This window comes from Ovis canadensis, chromosome 2, assembly GCF_042477335.2.
Source record: "Ovis canadensis isolate MfBH-ARS-UI-01 breed Bighorn chromosome 2, ARS-UI_OviCan_v2, whole genome shotgun sequence".
Lineage (NCBI taxonomy): Eukaryota > Metazoa > Chordata > Mammalia > Artiodactyla > Bovidae > Ovis > Ovis canadensis.
Genome location: NC_091246.1, coordinates 11,929,685 through 11,947,618, shown reverse-complemented (window position 1 = coordinate 11,947,618; position 17,934 = coordinate 11,929,685). Strand labels below are relative to the sequence as shown.

The window sequence follows — 17,934 nt, the reverse complement described above, 5'->3', positions numbered from 1 at the left end:
TTTATCATTTATTGGAGAAGAGTGATTTAAAGCCTCTTTTCTGGAAGAAATAACCCGCTGTTAAAAGGTGACAAAATACATACTAGGAGTGAGGAATTATAGATCCTAACAGGGAAACAAATGAAATATTTGTCTTTAGAAGGACACTGACATTTCTAAAAGTACTGAGGTTCTTAGAAACAGTGGAAATTTTTATCTTAACCAAGGGGAAAAAAATGTGTAACAGTCTCTAACATTCTGGTGACCTTTTAGTTTTCATCCCAGATTAATATTCCTAAAGTATCTTACCATGTGGCCACCCCACTGCCACAGACTTCTGTTTCTTTTGAGGCCTCCTGTGACTTGTGGTCTTAACAGCTTTGTATCCTCTATTACTCACTAGAGCCTTCTTCATTCGCTAACTGATTCATTCCGTGGCCCCCTGTTCTCCTTATTGGAATGCTTTCCCCCTTTTGCTTTCCATCTGTCACACACACATATCCAAAGTCTAGTCTCACCATCTAAGATGAGCTTTTCCTAGTCCTTCCAGTCTGTATCTTTGAATTCTTTGCCACATCTTTTTTAAACACAACTTTTCTGTCAACAGTTTAGTCCTGTTTCCAACATGTACTTTCTTTTTTTTTTTTTTTAACCTATTTTTTGACTAGACCTTGCGGTGTGAGAACTTGCCACTAGAGGGCTTTAAAATTTGTCAGGAGACAAGAGAAATTCTTTTTAACACCCCAAAGACTGAACACATAGCTCACAAGATGAATAGAAAAAAATGTTCAGCCTCAACGGTTAAGACATCTGAAAGACTTAAGGCAACATTTTCCATCTATTAGGTCAGTAGAAATAAAGAACCACAATATAGATTTGTGGGTACAAAGAAATAGCCTTCTGGTGGGAATAACTATTGCTATCACCTTTTGGAGGATAAAGTGGAGAAAACTTTTAAAAACTATTTATCTTTGATCCACTAATTCCACTTTTAGGAATGCATCCTGAGGAAATAAAAGACATGTACAAAGCTGTTTGTTTAAGGCGGCCACCACAGTGTTAAAGAACAGGGCAGTAGCTGAATAAATTCTGATCCATTCTGATTCCATTATTATGTGTGGTATTCCATTATGGAATACCACACAGTCATTAAAAAAATTAATGAAGAGCATATCTTTTTTTGACTGCCCCTGGATCGTTTCTAGTATCAGCATTCTGGTTTTCCTTTGGGAAACTGATCTTCCCCTCTCAGTCTATACAGTTTGAGTGGACTGAGAAACCATCAGTTTGGGTTCCCCAGAGAAACAGACTCAGATGGAGATTTTCATGTAGAAAGTTTGTTGTTTAGTCGCTAAGTCGTGTCTGACTCTTGGGACCACATAGACTGTAGCCCGCCAGGCTCCTCTGTCCATGGGATTTTCCCCCACAAGAATACAGGAGTGCATTGCCATTTCCTTCTCCAGGGGATCTTCCCCAGCCAGGGATCAAACCTGCATCTCCTGCATTAACAGATTCTTTACCACTGAGCCGCCTGGGAAACTTTGTTGGGGAGTGTCAAAATCAACAGCTGCGGGGGTGCGGTCCAGGGACTGGAAATTAAGCAAGAGAGAAGAGCTGAACTGTGAAGCAGCTGTCATTTAAGGCCTCAGATGACCCCAACCAGGAGCCTGGACTCATCCTTCAAGTGAAAGAAAGTGGAAGTGTCAGTTGCTCAGTCGTGTCCAACTCTCTGTGATCCCATGGACTGTAGCCTGCCAGGATCTTCTGTTCATGGAATTCCCCATGCAAGAATACTGGAGTGGGTTGCCATTTCCTTTTCCAGGGGATCTTCCCGACCCAGGGATAGAACCTGGGTCTCCCACATTGCAGGCAGACTCTTTACCATCTGAGCCACCAGGGAAGCTACAGCCTTGACTGCTAACTCCTGCTGAGGGGGCTGGAGTTCAGATCTTTTACATCCCACATCAGTCATTGGATGAGAGCTGACAAGGGGAGCGATGGCTCTGGTTAAGGGCAGTTTCCAGAGTGACTCAGCTGAGAGGCATCAGCTGCTACTGCTCCCAGCAGATGGGGGAACCAGTGCCTTAGTCCTAAATGGGAAGTTGGGTGGTACCCCACAGCACCCACTAGAGGTGGGGCTGACCCCACCCCACATCCTGCTCCTGGCCAGGTGCAGCTAATCTGAGCATTCCAATACCACACAACCCTTGCCTTCAAATAGTGACTGGTTCAGGGGTGGACCCATGACTCAATAAGGTCAGTGAGATCCATTATGGGGATTTTTGCTGGAGCAATTAGAAAAGATGCTTTATTGCCCTGGGGTTTCCTAGGCTGGGACAATGAAAGCATGGAACTTTCTTCACAGCACTACAGGGAGTCTATTTACCATTGAAGGAAACAAGGCCAACACTCAGAAAAAGCAAAATGAAGAGATGGGAGAATGAGAGCCTTACAGCTATTATTTGGGCAATTCAACCCATGAAAGTCCCTGAGCTTTTCAGTTACTCAAACTAGCATACTACCTTTTTGGATTACACAGTTTAAGGGGGTTCTGACAAATACAATGGCACACAATAATAAGGAAATATTCATAATACATTAAGTGAAAAAAAAACATTTTACATATAAGTAATGATGCTGGTTTTGTAAAACTAATTACTATAAAAAAAAGAAAATGCAGCACAACAGAAACAATGGTTACAGTTAAACGACGAGATGGGAATGAGACCAGCTGAACTGTGTGTTTGGCAAAGAAGTCAGGGTCTTGGATTTTATACTACTTAAGCTACTGACCCTACCAAGTCAACTGGTTGGATTCCCGTCAAAAACAGCTAAAGGGTATTGTAGAAACCTGTTTCTGAAACATGTTTTGAGGACTTCCCTGGGGATCCAATGATTAAGACTCCGTGCTTCTAATGCAGGGGGTGCAGGTTCAATTCCTGGTGGGGAGACTAGGATCCCACATATGAAGTGGCCTGGCCAAAAAATAAAAATTGAATCTTGTTTCCGTTCCATCGAACCCCACCCACCGACCCTCGTCTCCCGAGGATGACAGCTTCCGAGGCTTAGAAGCCTTCACACTGGGTCCCTTGTTTCTCCCACTCACTGCACACCTCGCTCCAGCCACACAGTCCTGGTTCCGATTCTCCAGGAACGCGTCCTCGCCTTCTTCATCCCGCACGCCCCACGCCCACTCCTGCTCCTCCTAGAAGGAAGCCCTAGGCATCGACGTGGAAGTGGGCGTCCCTGCGTGGGCCGCGCTGCGCGGCTCTGGGGGACAGCTGGGGACGCAGGTTCCCTCTCGGCTTAGAAGGAGAGTTAGGTGTCAGTCAACTCGGGACCCCGAGGTGTCGCGTACCCGGGTTCTGTCATCTCGGAGAGCGGCCGCGTGGCGAGGCCGGGCGCGGAGGGCGGGCGGCAGGGCGGGCACAGCGGCTTCCCCGCCCCGGGGCGGTGCCGCGCCTCCCGGCCTCGCGTCTCCCCGCCGGCCGCCCGCCCGCGCTCTCGGAGCCCAGGCCGCCGCCATGTCTTCCGGGGCCAGCGTGAGCGCCTTGCAGCGCCTGGTGGAGCAGCTCAAGCTGGAGGCCGGCGTGGAGAGGATCAAGGTGAGGCCGGCGCCTGGCTTCGGGCGCGGAGACCGCCCGCTCCAGCCCCGTTCCGCCCCGTCCCGCCGAACGCGGGCCTGAGAGGAGCAGGCCGCCCCCGGGCGGAGGGCTGCGGAGCCGACCCCGGCGCTAGCCGGGGAGCCTGACGCGGTGGGCGGCCCTCAGGACGGCGCCCGGCCTGGCTCGCGCGGCCCGGCCTCTGTGGCCCGGGAGAGGCGGCGGCGCGGGGACCCGGGAGGGAGGCCGGGTCTGGGGGCGCCGGGGAGAAGCTCCTGTCTCCGCGAGCGCTGTCCGGGACCGAGCGCCCCGGGGCGGTCAAGTTGCAGTGATGCGGGCAATGACTTGGGGTGCGGGGCAGACGCGAGGACCCCAGGAATGGGGGCGACTCGCTGGTGGCCTCCCCTCCCCGAGCTCGGCGGGTGCGGGAGGATGGGGTCTAGGGCTGCGGAGGCGACTGAATGGACGGGCCTCGGTGACGGGTTGATAGGATGCGAGGGGAGGAGGGCACTGCTCGGCTTTCTGGCCTGGAAACGGGATGGATGGCGTGGCCATTCGCCACGGTAGGGGCGAGAGATGGTGCGTTCAGTTTCGGATACGTGGACTTTGAAGGGATGCCCGGGAGGTGTTTGACTGCTTTGGCCGAAGCTCAGAGAACAAAGCTGAAAGACCGCAGGGGAGTGAAAACTGAAGTTCCCGGAGCGTCGAACCCAGGGACCCGCTGAAAGAGACGGCTGTGAGAAGAGAAGCCAGATCAGGCTGGGGTACTGGAGCGCGGAAGGAGAGGTTATCAAAAACTGGGGCCTTAGACAACGTGTCCAGTGTGTAGTCACTTGATAAAAAGCCTCTGGTGTGTAATTGTGTTTACCAACTAGCATATAGCATTATTGGTAGAATGTGTGTGTGAATGAATGAACACTACTGTGATACTTGGTGACTGATAGTGCCTCCACTCTGCACCACGCCCTATTCTATGCACTGAGAATATGGTGATTCCTAGGGGGAAGGGAAATAATAAACGTATTAACCAATGAATAAAATAATTTCAGAAAGTGATGTGAAGATTATGTACAAGGTAAAGAGAGAGTTGTGGAATACAAAGGAGGCTTCAGTGACATATAGTTGTAGAAGCCAAATCTAAATTATAATAGGATAGGCAGACACTTTTTGAGAAAAAAAAAAAAAATCTGGTGTTAAAGAAGAAACTTTTTTTTAAATTTAGGAAATGAAAAGCTGTATTTTGAGGTTGAGAGGAAGGAACACACTGTATTTTTAGGTCAAGGGGGAGAAACAAAGGGAAGGGAGGAGAACTGGAGGTAGAGACAGGGAGTCGAAGGGTGCCTGGGGTCGGAGGGGCACCTTCTGAGATAAGAACGGAGGAAGGGTATGTGTAAACATATATATTTCCAGATAGAGGCCTAAGAACTTGTATGATGACAAATGTCTTTGTGGAATAGGAGGCCGAGTTTTCTTTTAGGGCAGAGAAAAGGGGAACTAATAGAGTCACAAGAGCTGAGGATGGGGGAGACTGCGCTGTGGGGAATGCCAAAGGACCCCCAGCAGACACATTCGGAGACACTTTGTGATTCCGAAGACCTAGCTGCTGTGAGATTGATTGTCTTATTTTCCTTCTTCTTTTTCTTCTTTTGTCTCCAGCAGCGTTTTGGCCACCCAGGCATCTGTGGTGAATGGTAGCTGATCCAAGTAGTTAGTTAGCAGGGGAGTTTTGCCAGAAAGGTAGAAATGGGAGTGGAAAGCAAGGAGTCCAAGGGTCTGGCTAGAAGGAGGCTGAACTGAGAAGGAACAGAGCCAGCCTGCCTGTGATGGGCCAGATGAAAAAGGAAGAGATGTTCCCCTTGAGGTCAAAGAGCAGGTGTAGTGAGAAGGCAGGAAGCAGCGGGAGAGATTGTGATCAGAAGGTAGGATGTTGGAGTGTGAAATTTCATATGCGGAGCAGTGTTGACTGTAACTGTTGGTGTTGAGGAGAAGGTTGTTTGAGGAGAGGAGCTCAGGAAATGGAAACTAGGATTGCTGGAAATGTTGAGGATGACGTTGGGGCCTGAGATGGAAAGGAAAACTGTGAGCCGGATGTCTGCCTATCCTGGGAAGTAGCTAGGGAAGGTATTCTTATCTACATTTAAATAACAGTTACAGGTGATGAAACTAAGGCCCGGAGAAGTCAAGTGAGTTGCTCAGAGTCACGCAGCTTCTTTGTGGGGTGTCATCATGGCAGTATGGTTTAGGGTGCTTGGCAGGATTTTTCTCGGGCAGCACCTTAGGGAGTCACAACCATCCAGGGTCTCTGGTCTGCCTCATTTCAGGGCTCAGTAACAGACGGATATTCTCAGCACATCCAGAGATGTCTTCTCTTTTGCAGACTTGCTAACTGGTAAATAAAGCGGAATACTGGTTTCGAAGCATTTGATAGAAGGCACCCATTGATTGGAACACTCAGTATCGTTCCAAGGACCCTTACTTGCTTTGGAGAAGTCTCTTAGAAGTTGATTGGTCAGCCTGGGCTCCAACCAAGGAAAGAAATATGATTTGAGTGGGAATTAGCCCACTTCCATTGAGAGGATACAACTTCTAAGGGTTGGGCTTACACTCTCCCAGGCCAGAGTCTCTGCCCCTTGAAAATGCAAGAGAAATACCGACCACTTAATTATTCTCTTATTTTCTTTGCGTATCCTCCACATTAACTTTTTGACCATATTTAGGCTAGCATCTAGTTAGTTCCACTTTTCTGGGGGTCCTAAGAGATAGTTTTTACCCATTATGTATGGAGTTCCCCTGTTCCCTCTGAAGGAGACATAATTAGCATGAGCATAACTGGTTCCAGATTTCTTTTGAATTAATAACTTATGAGAGTCCCTTGGACAGCAAGGAAATCAAACCAGTCAGTCCTAAAGGAAATCTGCCCTGAATATTCATTGGAAGGATTGATACTGAAATTCCATTATTTTGGCCACCTGATACAAAGAGCTGACTCATTGGAAAAGTGCTTTATGTGCATTAACTCATGTAATTATTACATCAACTCACTGAGGTAAGCACTGTTACAAATACATTTCCCAGATGAGAAGTAATGTGCCCAGAGGCTGCACTCTTGACCAGTAAGCTATTCTGCTTCAAAAGCATGATGGAGGAACCTCATCACTTGCTTTGAGCAGACTGGATAAGGCTCCACCAAGCCTTGTAAATATTAAAACAGTCTGTTCACATGGCAAATCTGGATACATCAATGTGTGGTTTATAAGTGAAAATTTGTAAAGGGCACATTAGGATAAGCTACTTCTTTATACTTTGTCTCAAAACCAGGATTCTATATGGGTGAAAAATATGTTTTATCTTTCCTCGGTCGAATAAGCCACTAAAACAAAAAGGCCCTAAATCAAAGTTCATAGAAGTTGTAACTTTCCCTCTTTGGAGTTCAGTTATTAGAACTTGCAGCAAAAAGAGACTCTTGGAGGTTGTAGAAAGTGTGACCTTTATCAGGTTGTACGGTCATTTTTCAGAGTTTCAAGTGACTGCCGGATGGACCTGGCTGTGAGCAGCATGTCAAGAGTGCGTGTCCCTTTGTTCCAGGTCTCTCAGGCGGCTGCAGAGCTTCAACAATATTGCATGCAGAATGCCTGCAAGGATGCCCTGCTGGTGGGTGTTCCAGCTGGAAGCAATCCCTTTCGGGAGCCCAGATCCTGTGCTTTACTCTGAAGACTGGTGAGTAATGATACCCCAGGCCATCTTGGGGCCATGGGATTATCCTGGGGCTTCCCAAAGGACTTGGGCAACTGAGTTTTACATTTCTACTGTTCTTGAGGGAATTAAAATAAATCCAAGCAAAATGCACAACTTTACCTGAAGGGTGACTCTAATCTGCCTGCTTGTGGAATACATCTGATTAGGAGAGCCTCAGTCCTCTTGTACTAACTCACCAGATGATAATATCCTTATGTACTTGAGCTTTTGAACTGACTTGGCCAATAGTAATTTCTTGTTCTTAATACCGTCTTCTCTGTCCTTACACCATCCTGGAGTTGTGATGTTGCTTGGTGCTGTCAACTGACTCGTTACTCTTGGGACTAAGGACTGCAAAGGAGACTCGTTCCTGCCACCAGCTGTGGTTTCTTTCCTAAGGGTTTCAGAATGTATTTCTGTGTATTAATGGAGGAACAAATGTAATAACTGGGGAAAATGTAAGTAGGGTTGAAAGAGCCTTAAAAATGTGTTCTTGAAATGAAAACACCTCTTTAAAGGGTAGCCTACATTTCCTGGGTTCTAATGTGTTGTATTGGAGTTTCAGCTTTAGCATCAGTCCTTCCAAAGAACACCTAGGACTGATCTCCTTTACGATGGACTGGTTGGATCTCCTTGCAGTCCAAGGGACTCTCAAGAGTCTTCTCCAACACCACAGTTCAAAAGCATCAATTCTTTGGCTCTCAGCTTTCTTCACAGTCCAACTCTCACATCCATACATGACCACAGGAAAAACCATAGCCTTGACTAGACAGACCTTAGTCGGCAAAGTAATGTCTCTGCTTTTTAATATGCTTTCTAGGTTGCACATAACTTACCTTCCAAGGGGTAAGTGTCTTTTAATTTCATGGCTGCAGTCACCATCTTCGGTGATTTTGGAGCCCAAAAAAATGAAGTCTGACACTGATTCCCCATCTATTTCCCATGAAGTGATGGGAACAGATGCCATGATCTTCGTTTTCTGAATGTTGGCTTTAAGACAATTTTTTCACTCTCCACTTTCACATTCATCAAGAGGCTTTTTAGTTCCTCTTCACTTTCTGTCATAAGGGTGGTGTCATCTGCATATCTGAGGTTATTGATATATCTCCCGGCAATCTTGTTCCCAGCTTGTGCTTCTTCCAGCCCAGAGTTTCTCATGATGTACTCTGCATATAAGTTAAATAAGCAGAGTGACAATATACAGCCTTGACGTACTCCTTTTCCTATTTGGAACCAGTGTGTTGTTCCATGTCCAGTTCTACCTGTTGCTTCCTGACCTGCATACAGGTTTCTCAAGAGGCAGGTCAGGTGTCTGGTATTTCCATCTCTTCAAGAATTTTCCACAGTTTATGGTGATCCATACAGTCAAAGGCTTTGGCATAGTCAAGCAGAAATAGATGTTTTTCTGGAACTCTCTTGCTTTTTCCATGATCCAGCAGATGCTGGCAATTTGATCTCTGGCTCCTCTGCCTTTTCTAAAACCAGCTTGAACATCAGGAAGTTCACGGTTCATGTATTGCTGAAACCTGGCTTGGAGAATTTTGAGCATTACTTTACTAGCTTGTGAGATGAGAGCAATTGTGCAGTAGTTTGAGCATTCTTTTGCATTACCTTTCTTTGGGACTGGAATGAAAACTGACCTTTTCCAGTCCTGTGGCCACTGCTGAGTTTTCCAAATTTGCTGGCATATTGAGTGCAGCACTTTCACAGCATCATCTTTCAGGATTTGAAACAACTCAACTGGAATTCCATCACCTCCACTAGCTTTGTTCATAGAGATGCTTTCTAAGGCCCACTTGACTTCACATTCCAGGATGTCTGGCTCTAGGTGAGTGATCACATCACTGTGATTATCCGGGTCGTGAAGATCTTTTTTGTACAGTTCTTCTGTGTATTCTTGCCAGGTCTTCTTAATATCTTCTGCTTCTGTTAGGTCCATACCATTTCTGTCCTTTATCGAGCCCATCTTTGCATGAAATATTCCCTTGGTATCTCTAATTTTCTTGAAGAGATCTCTAGTCTTTCCCATTCTGTTGTTTTCCTCTATTTCTTTGCATTGATCGCTGAGGAAGGCTGAAACTCTAATACTTTGGCCACCTCATGCAAAGAGTTGACTCATTGGAAAAGACTGATGCTGGTAGGGATTGGGGGCAGGAGGAGAAGGGCACGACAGAGGATGAGGTGGTTGGATGGCATCACTGACTTGATGGACATTAGTTTGAGTGAACTCCAGGAGATGGTGATGGGCAGGGAGGCCTGGCGTGCTGCAATTAATGGGGTCAGACACGACTGAGCGAGTGAACTGAACTGAATGTGTTGTATGGGGTCTCAAGTCATATTTTCACTTTTTTTTTTTTAAGAGGTCAGGGCATAAATTATTATTATTCTTTTGTGGCCAGTATATTTCAAGTTACATATTCTCAGGAGTGTTTATGGGTTCTCCAGGTGGCGCAGTGGTAAAGAATCCGACTGCCAGTGCAGGAGATGCAGTTTCGATCCCTGATCTGGGAAGACCCCCTGGAGTAGGAAATGGCAATCGCTCCAGTATTCTTGCCTGGAAAATTCCATGAACAGACAGAGGAGCCTGGCAGGCTACAGTCCATGGACTCGCAAAGAGTCAGGCACAACTGAGTGACTGAGCACACACATACACAAGGGGTGTTTATACAGGAAGTAATCATCTTAGATCTTTTTTCATATACTTGAAAAGGAAATTATTCACGTTAATAAGAAGGAAGTAATAATACTATTAGGTGCTATTGTATCTTTTAATGGAAAATTTCTACATTTCTGATGTTAAAATAATAGTCTTATGTTGGCATAGCATTTGTCTTTTTACAAAGCACTTTCCTGGATGTTACTCATTCAATGGTGTGGTTTGGATTTTCTGACATTAACTTTCTACTTTGAGAACCCTAAAGTGACCTATGAAATAATGAGTAGTTAATTTTATATATAAATCTTACTAAGTGAAAACCTACCAAATTTTCTTTACAGTAGAGAAGAAGTTTGCTGAAGAATGCTTTCAAGCACAAACTGATGAATGACTGCCTCCAAATTTCAAGAAAACACTTCTCTAACCACAGGACTTCTAGATGTTTCACAGGACCTTTCCTGTGACCTAGCCCTTTAGCCAACATTCTACAGAAACTGATGTTTCTACTCAAATAAGGAAACTGGGTGAAGGTGTAGATTTTAAATAATAATGGCCTGATTCTTTGCTGAAGTGCTTTATACTTAAACAAAAACCTTACCGCCAAATATACCAAGATACACTTCTTTCATTAAGTGAATTACTAGCGTTTCTATGCCTGGAATGTTATGTATGTTTTATTTACTAGATGTTTACATTTTGGGAAGGAAAACAGTATTCTTTGTTAAAAAATTGAATATTTGTTATTTGCTGTTCCCAACTAAGATCTTCATACCATAACAAAATTTGCTCTTTTCTCATGAATTTATAATTTCTAAATGAAGACAGGCAAGTATAAAATTGGGGGAAGAATGGGCTTTGTTAATCAAATGATGTCTTGATTTTTCTAAATGAGGAGATTGTTTCATTTTCAACACTAAGCATGGGATCTGTGTCTTAGCAACCTTGTTTGCAAAGATGAATGTTGTTTTCTGTATGAGACTGCCCCATCCAGTATATGAAGCAGGTTTGATCTTCGTCTTAAGTTCCTCTACTTTATAGGGGTGGTTTTACTTAAAAAAATATACTAAATTATTTCATTTTTAAATGTGATCTACAGAGCATTGCAAATGATTTTTTTTAAAGTAATGTGAAAATATGACAACCTAAATGAATTTTTAATGTCACAGCTGTATTATTTTGATGATGTGCCTTTGATTTAATTTGGGACACTTAAAGGAATACTTAATTTGTGTTTGTTTTAATCTTTGAAGAACTTGGAAATAAAATTTCTGCTTAATTTCTACTAATGACAGCAACATTTTATGTCTGATTTTGTTTTAAGGCTTCATAGATTTTGTTTGCTTGGGCGATTGAGTGCTGAAAGTGGGAAGTGAAATTTTTGTTTACAAGTCCTTGTAGAATTTTGTGAAAAATAGGTATAATATGCAGAAATATCTCAATTACTGGCAACATTTGCTCTTTGAGATAGCTATGTATTCTTGTTGTTCACTCGCTAAGTCGTGTCCAACTCTGGAACCCTATGGACTGCAGCATGGCCTGGCTTCCCTGTCCTTCACTATCTCCTAAGTTTGCTCAGATTCATGTCCATTGAGTCAGTGATGCCATCCAACCATCTCATCCTCTGTCGCCCCCTTCTCGTCCTGCCTTCAATCTTTCCCAGCATCAGGGTCTTTTCCAGTGAGTTGGCTCTTCGAATCAGGTGGCTCAAGTATTGGAGCTTCAGCTTCAGCATCAGTCCTTCCAGTGAATATTCAACATTGATTTCCTGTAGGATTGACTGGTTTAATTTCCTTGCTGACCAAGGGACTTTCAAGAGTCTTCTCCAGCACCACAATTCAAAGGTATCAATTTTTCAGCACTTAGCCTTCTTTATGGTCCAGCTGTCACATCCATACTGGAAAAACCGTAGCTTTGACTATATGGACCTTTGTTGGCAAAGTGATGTCTGCTTTTTAATACACTGTCTAGCTATGGATAAATCCATGGATAAATGGGGATATCTTTGAACATAAGTAGTGTTACAGTAGAGAATGTAGAAGTCATTAGTTGGAACTCCTTTAACTTCCAGCCACTAAACTTCCAAATCTAAGTGATCTAAATCCCTTCCATGGGATCAAAATTCAGATGTCCCTTTTTTAACCCATTTATTCATTCTGTGGATCTGTTTGATCTTCTCTGAAGTGTCATATTATCAATTGTCCTTTCTGTCCTTTATCTTCAACTTCTCTGTTGGATTCTTTTTATTAGCATTTAAACATTTTCTATTCTCCATCTTAACAACAATAAGCATTTAGAAAAGTCTCCATTAAAAAACACATTTTCAGTTATAAAAGATGAGTAAACCTTAGAGATCTACTGTTCAGCACAGTGCCTATAGTTAAGATTGCTGTACTATTTACTTTAAAATTTGCTAAGGGGGTAACTTTTATGTTAATCGTTCTTATCACAAAAATAATAAGGCAGGAAGAAACTTTTGGAAGTGATGGGTAAGTTTATGGCATAGATTGTGTTGTGGTTTCATAGGTATATACTTATCTCCAAACTCATTAAGTTGTATACATTAATTATGTACAGCTTTTGATGTGTCAGGGAAAAAAAAAACACCTCTTGATTTCACTTTCTCTTTGGCAAAAACTTGGTAAGATAGTACAAGAAAAATATAGACATCTCACATATGAATATAGTTGTGTCTTAAATATAAGCAAATCAAGTTCAGTAGTTTATCAAGAGAGAAAATGCAAGCTGACAAAGCTAGTTCAACATAAGCAAAGCATTGTTATTCTTTACATGAAGGGTTTAAAGAAGAGAATTTATGCCAGCAAGTCATTTGATAAAATTCAGTAGTTGTTCGGAATAAAAACAAAGTGAGTTCATGAAATGAGAAAGAAATTATAGATGATAAAGGCAGTTTATTAAAACCAACAGTAAATTTCATATTACACAGTGAAATGTGGGAGCATTCGGTATATTAGAAACAATCAAGATACTTTATCACCACTATTATTCAGCATTACGTTGGAAGTCTTAGCTAATGCAATAAGATGAAAAAATGAAATGGTGTAAACATTTAAGAAGTAATATCTGTATTTATGGGTTATATAATTTTACACTTTGAAAACTCACGAGTTTAGTAAAAAATATTTGGATTTATAATACAGTTTAGGAGGGTGGCTAAATATAAAGTAAATATAAAAAAATAAAAAGTATTTTCTACACAGACAATAGTTAATGGAAATGGACACATCTTTGTAAACCAACTATAATTTTAAAAGTAGAAATGGAAACTTTATCCCATTACTACTTTAATGACAAAGCTATAAAAAATACCGAGAATTCATTTAACAAAAGTGCAGGAATCAAATAAAAATTTTACCAATGTTTATAGAACAGAATCTAAAATTTCAGGATTATAGGACGATGTCATTAAAATGCAATCTTACTAAAATTTATGTAGATTTATTAGAATTCCTTTTTTATTTTTTAAGGGAAGCTAGTTAAAATAACTGAAAGTTTATATGGAAAATCAAGTGTCCAAGAATAGCTTTTAAAACTGTGTGTGTGAGTGTGTATAAAACATGGTAGGGTAAAACTTGCCTTACCAGGTACTAACTTACTTTGAAACTGCTGAATCAAAATGATATGACTGAAAAAAAACAAATTCAAAATAAACTATTATTGTGGTCCTAGGAATAGACAAATAGATGATTGAATTGATCATAATAGTGCAGAAGAAGGCCTGATTTTTTTTTTCCTATTCAAGGGAAACAAATGGTGTTGGCATTATTGGCTGTCCATTCAGAAGGAAATAAAATTGGGCCTGTATTATACTCGGTAAAAAAAATTCCACATAGGTTAAAGAAAGGTGATACAAAGGCATCAGAAGAAAAGTTAGAATAGTAGTGTAACTTCAGGGTAAAAGGGCTTCCTAAAAAAAGCAGGAAACCCAGAAATCAAAAAAGAGGTGTATACTTGATCAAATTAAATGTAAACAATTTAAATAAGTGATTTAAATAGATAAGTATGAAATTTAAAATTCTTGTACAGGAAAAAACAATAAACCAAATAAAAAAGCAAAAGCAGAAGACATGTTTTTTTTCTACTTTCATTTTGGATTGCTACAGTTTGCACTCCCCATCCCCACCAACCCAGGCTACTCCCACTTATTATAATTGTTGGATTGTTTGTTTTAGGGCAGGCTTATTTGGGGAGAAAAACCAGACTCTTATTGTGAGAGGCAAAGAGTGGGACGCCCTGGTGTTTGTGCCCAGTTGTACGCTGAGTCTCAGTGACAAGGGAAGGCGTATCACCTCGCCCCCTACAATTGCAAGGGGCAGCTGATGCTCTGATGAGTCTGACAAAGTTTGGGCTGGGCCTAGGAACTTGGGGGTAAAGCCACTCAAAGGTCCTCAGAGGTGAGCATCACAACTACCAGTCATAGATCTAAGTTTGGGCAAGTAACTCCCCTTCAAACCTAAAAAAAAACTAATAGGGAAATGCTCTGAGAGAAAGAATGGAAGTTTCCATGGCAAGAAACTGGGAAGTTGGGACTATTCTAAATAACTTCATGTGATGTGTTGGGAGAGGATCTTGGAGGCTGGACTGACACTTGTAAGCCCCTAATAACGGCCTTTCCAGACCCTTCAGGCTTCTATGGACCAACCCAACTGCTTCAGTTGGTGCTGAAGCAGAGCTCATTTGCTTTATTCTCTGCTCCTAGGGTGCCAACACAAGACCTGTCTCTCAATAATACCTCTGATAATGGGCTTCCCAGGTGGTGAAGAATCCACCTGCTGATGCTGGTTAGATTCCTGGGTCAGGAAGATTCCCTAAAGGAGGAAATGGCTCCCTGCTGCAGTATTCTTGCCTCTGATGGGCACCAGCACAAGAGGCTGCTCCAGGCCCAGGCAGAGTGAATGTGTCCTTAAACACCAAGCATCACTGAGAAATGCAGGCAGAAGGGCTCAGGTGCTTTCACTGCATTTGGTGAGGAGGCAGAGGGGTGTGTGTTGATAGCTTGGCCTAAGCTTGGCTCAGTCTAGGGCGTTGAAGAAACTCCTTTCCTCTGCAAGCTGATTAAAAGATGGGATCAAGGAGATCTGCAAGCTGGGAAGATAGCCTTACCTTGGTATAAGAGCAAACCTGCTGAAACTTTAAGAAAGTACAATAGAAATTCTAATAAAATTTCCAGAAATAGTTTCTCTTTGAAGTCTCCACCCTCCACATACTCAAGCAAAACCAAACATCCTATATATAAATACAAGTGTAGTAAAAGTAACAGAGTTGATGTAAAGTCGAGCCTGCTTCCAAAAGGAGGATGTGTATCAAACACTGAAGAGAAATCAAGTGAGGTGATGTCTGAATGTCCATTGGATCTCAGAAGGTAGAAATCAGTTTTGGTAGTAACAGGATGACCATTTCAGAAACCAGTAGAGAGACAGGAAGAAGGTGCCTATGGTCTTCAACCATTTTTGCTAAAATAATGTTCAAAGTCCATGTACCTCCATTTTGCTGGTGGTGCTCATTTGCTTTATTCTCTGCTCCTAGGTTACCAACACAAGACCTGCCTCTCAGTAATACCACTGATAATGGGCTTCCCAGGTGGCACAGTGGTGAAGAATCCACCTGCCGATGCTGGAGACTCAGGTTAAATCCCTGGGTCAGGAAGATTCCCTGAAGGAGGAAATGGCTCCCTGCTGCAGTATTCTTGCCTCCCTTGCAGTATTCTTGCCTCCCTTGCAGTATTCTTGACTTAATCAGTAAGTCACATCCAACTCTTGGTGATCCCGTAGACTGTAGCCTGCCAGGCTCCTCTATCCATAGGCTTTCCCAGGCAAGAAAACTGGAGGAGGTTGCCGTTTCCTTCTCCAGAGGATCTACTCAACCCAGGGATCGAACCTACATTGCTTGTATAGCTGGTGGATTGTTTACCACTGAGCCACCAGAGATTCCCATACCTCCATTTTAGAGACATATAAAAGTTTCATTATAACTCTGAGTAGCAGCAAAGAATAAAATTTTATTAGAAATATTGACATTTTAAAATAAAACATCTTTCTTTTAAATGTATTCAATGGAATATAATTACTACAGGAATTAGAAATCTACAATCATCCATTTAAAAATATACCAACTATCCTCTCCAGCCGTACAGGAAAGCATTCTGTCTCCCATATACTGACACTTGATATTATGAATTCTCAAAAATTTTGCTGATCTGATAGGTGAAAAAATAGTAACTTATTGTTTTAATATGCATTTGCCTGATAAATAATGAAGCTACATACGGTTTTTATTTTTGTTTCTTCTGTGAAATATATATTCAAATTTTGCACAATTTTCTATTACGTTGCCTTTTGCCTATCAATTTGTAGGAATTTGTTGTATATTAGGAATGTAAGCCCTTTTGCTATCATGTGGGTAGCAAATGTTTTCTCTTAGTGATTTGTTTGAATATTTTGTTTGTGACAACAACATTTTGATTGGAAGTTCTCTAACTTCAATTTTGCCCTAGGTTTTAAGTTAGTGGTGGAGGGTGGACTGTGGTGATCTTCACTTCTGAACTCAGAGGATCAGACTGAGATGGAAGCTCCTTTCAAAGACTTGCTGGAGGCAGCGGGCCTTTGAGGAGACAACAAAATAACCCTTTGATTATACATCCAGTAAGGTTTTCTGCCTCTCTTTTAAAAAAAGGACTCAAGAAACTTAGGTGAACTGGGAAAATATTTGGATTTTATAACAATATTTTGCTAATTAGAATACTTACAAAGACAAACTATAAAGTAGAATATATATTATGAAAATTTAATATAGGAACATCAAGAACATCTAAGAACAATTGCATTTTCTTTGATATATGATCAAATCTAAATAATTTTATTACTGGTTTATCATTAAAAAAAAAAACAAAACAATGAAATGTGGCATGCAGCTCTAGTCTTTCTTTTAAAAAAACCTCAGACGAGTTTGTCCGTCAAGTCTACCAGGGACTTTTTCATACACAAGACGTTGTTTTTTGAATTGCGGTAGTTGTAAGGACGTGAAATCTGTTAAAAGGAAAAACAAGAAAGTTGTTTTATTTCTGATAATAGTAAGTGTAACTATTTTTTTCTTAAATGCTCAGGTGGATCTTGTCTCTTTATCATGTATTTACAGTGTTGAAATGTCCAAACTGAGATAAAATAGTGACTATTAAAAATTAAATTTTTAGCATAAATGTGCCTATTCTTAAAGGCCTGATACTAATTAGTGTAAGACACATGTATGTGTACGTTCTTGTCTTGCACAAACAATTAAATCTCCCCGGATTTAAGACTCTTGCTTTTACGTTTTCCTTCATTAAGTCTGTTTCTTAGAGCCTGTCTGTAGTGTTGAAGAATTTATCCTGAGCTCTGATCATGGATGGACTCACCTTTCATGACTGTGTTAGATATGACACAGTTTGAAATATTCTAGATTTGTATACTTACAGAGGTCGATTGATTAATAAAAAGAGAAGCTAAAATATTTAGAATGGTAGTAATTATTCCCAGCAATATAGTCTTATACCTGCCAGTGATGGATACATTTTGAGGAAATTTAAAAGGCAATGCAGTACATAATTTTTATCACAGAGACCACAAATATACATTCAAGACAAATGGAAAATTATCTTGATGTTATACCAATAGCTCTGGACAAATTTATGTCAGAACTTGACAGAGTACAAATAAAGAACACAATAAATTAATTTCATTTGAATGTAGATATGAAATTCAATAATAAATAGTAACCATATTCAATAGCATATTTTAAAAAATCATTCCTTAAAAGCCACTTAGGGTCATCACACAAATGACATAAATGATTGATTATTAGTATACCTGTAAATGTTGAGTGATATTAATGTCAAGAGAGAAAACATTTTGATTTTCCCCAATAGGAACCAAAAAGAGTTTGAAATAAAATTCAGCATTTATTTCTTGC

At 41.5% G+C, this 17,934-nt stretch overlaps 2 protein-coding genes across 4 annotated transcripts in view; one reads left to right on the top strand and one right to left on the bottom strand.

Annotated features, from left to right (window-relative positions):
- The first annotated feature begins 757 nt into the window (after positions 1-757).
- GNG10 (G protein subunit gamma 10) lies at positions 758-16,034 on the top strand. Of its 3 annotated transcripts, none has more exons than XM_069575436.1 (3): positions 758-3,584; positions 7,167-7,298; positions 10,317-16,034. In XM_069575436.1, the coding sequence occupies exons 1-2, from the start codon at positions 3,504-3,506 to the stop codon at positions 7,290-7,292; spliced, it is 207 nt and encodes a 68-aa protein (XP_069431537.1). In that variant the 5' UTR covers positions 758-3,503; the 3' UTR covers positions 7,293-7,298; positions 10,317-16,034. The 3 variants fall into 3 exon arrangements, with proteins under 3 accessions (XP_069431537.1, XP_069431536.1, XP_069431535.1); XM_069575435.1 differs by having other exon boundaries at positions 10,314-16,034; XM_069575434.1 differs by having other exon boundaries at positions 9,762-16,034.
- Positions 9,761-17,934, bottom strand: part of SHOC1 (shortage in chiasmata 1) — a 95,396-nt gene continuing 87,222 nt past the window's right edge. Inside the window, exon 27 of the mRNA XM_069575432.1 lies at positions 9,761-17,015. Coding sequence (XP_069431533.1) covers positions 16,915-17,015 — 101 coding nt within the window. The 3' untranslated portion in view covers positions 9,761-16,914. The remainder of the gene's footprint in view (positions 17,016-17,934) is intronic.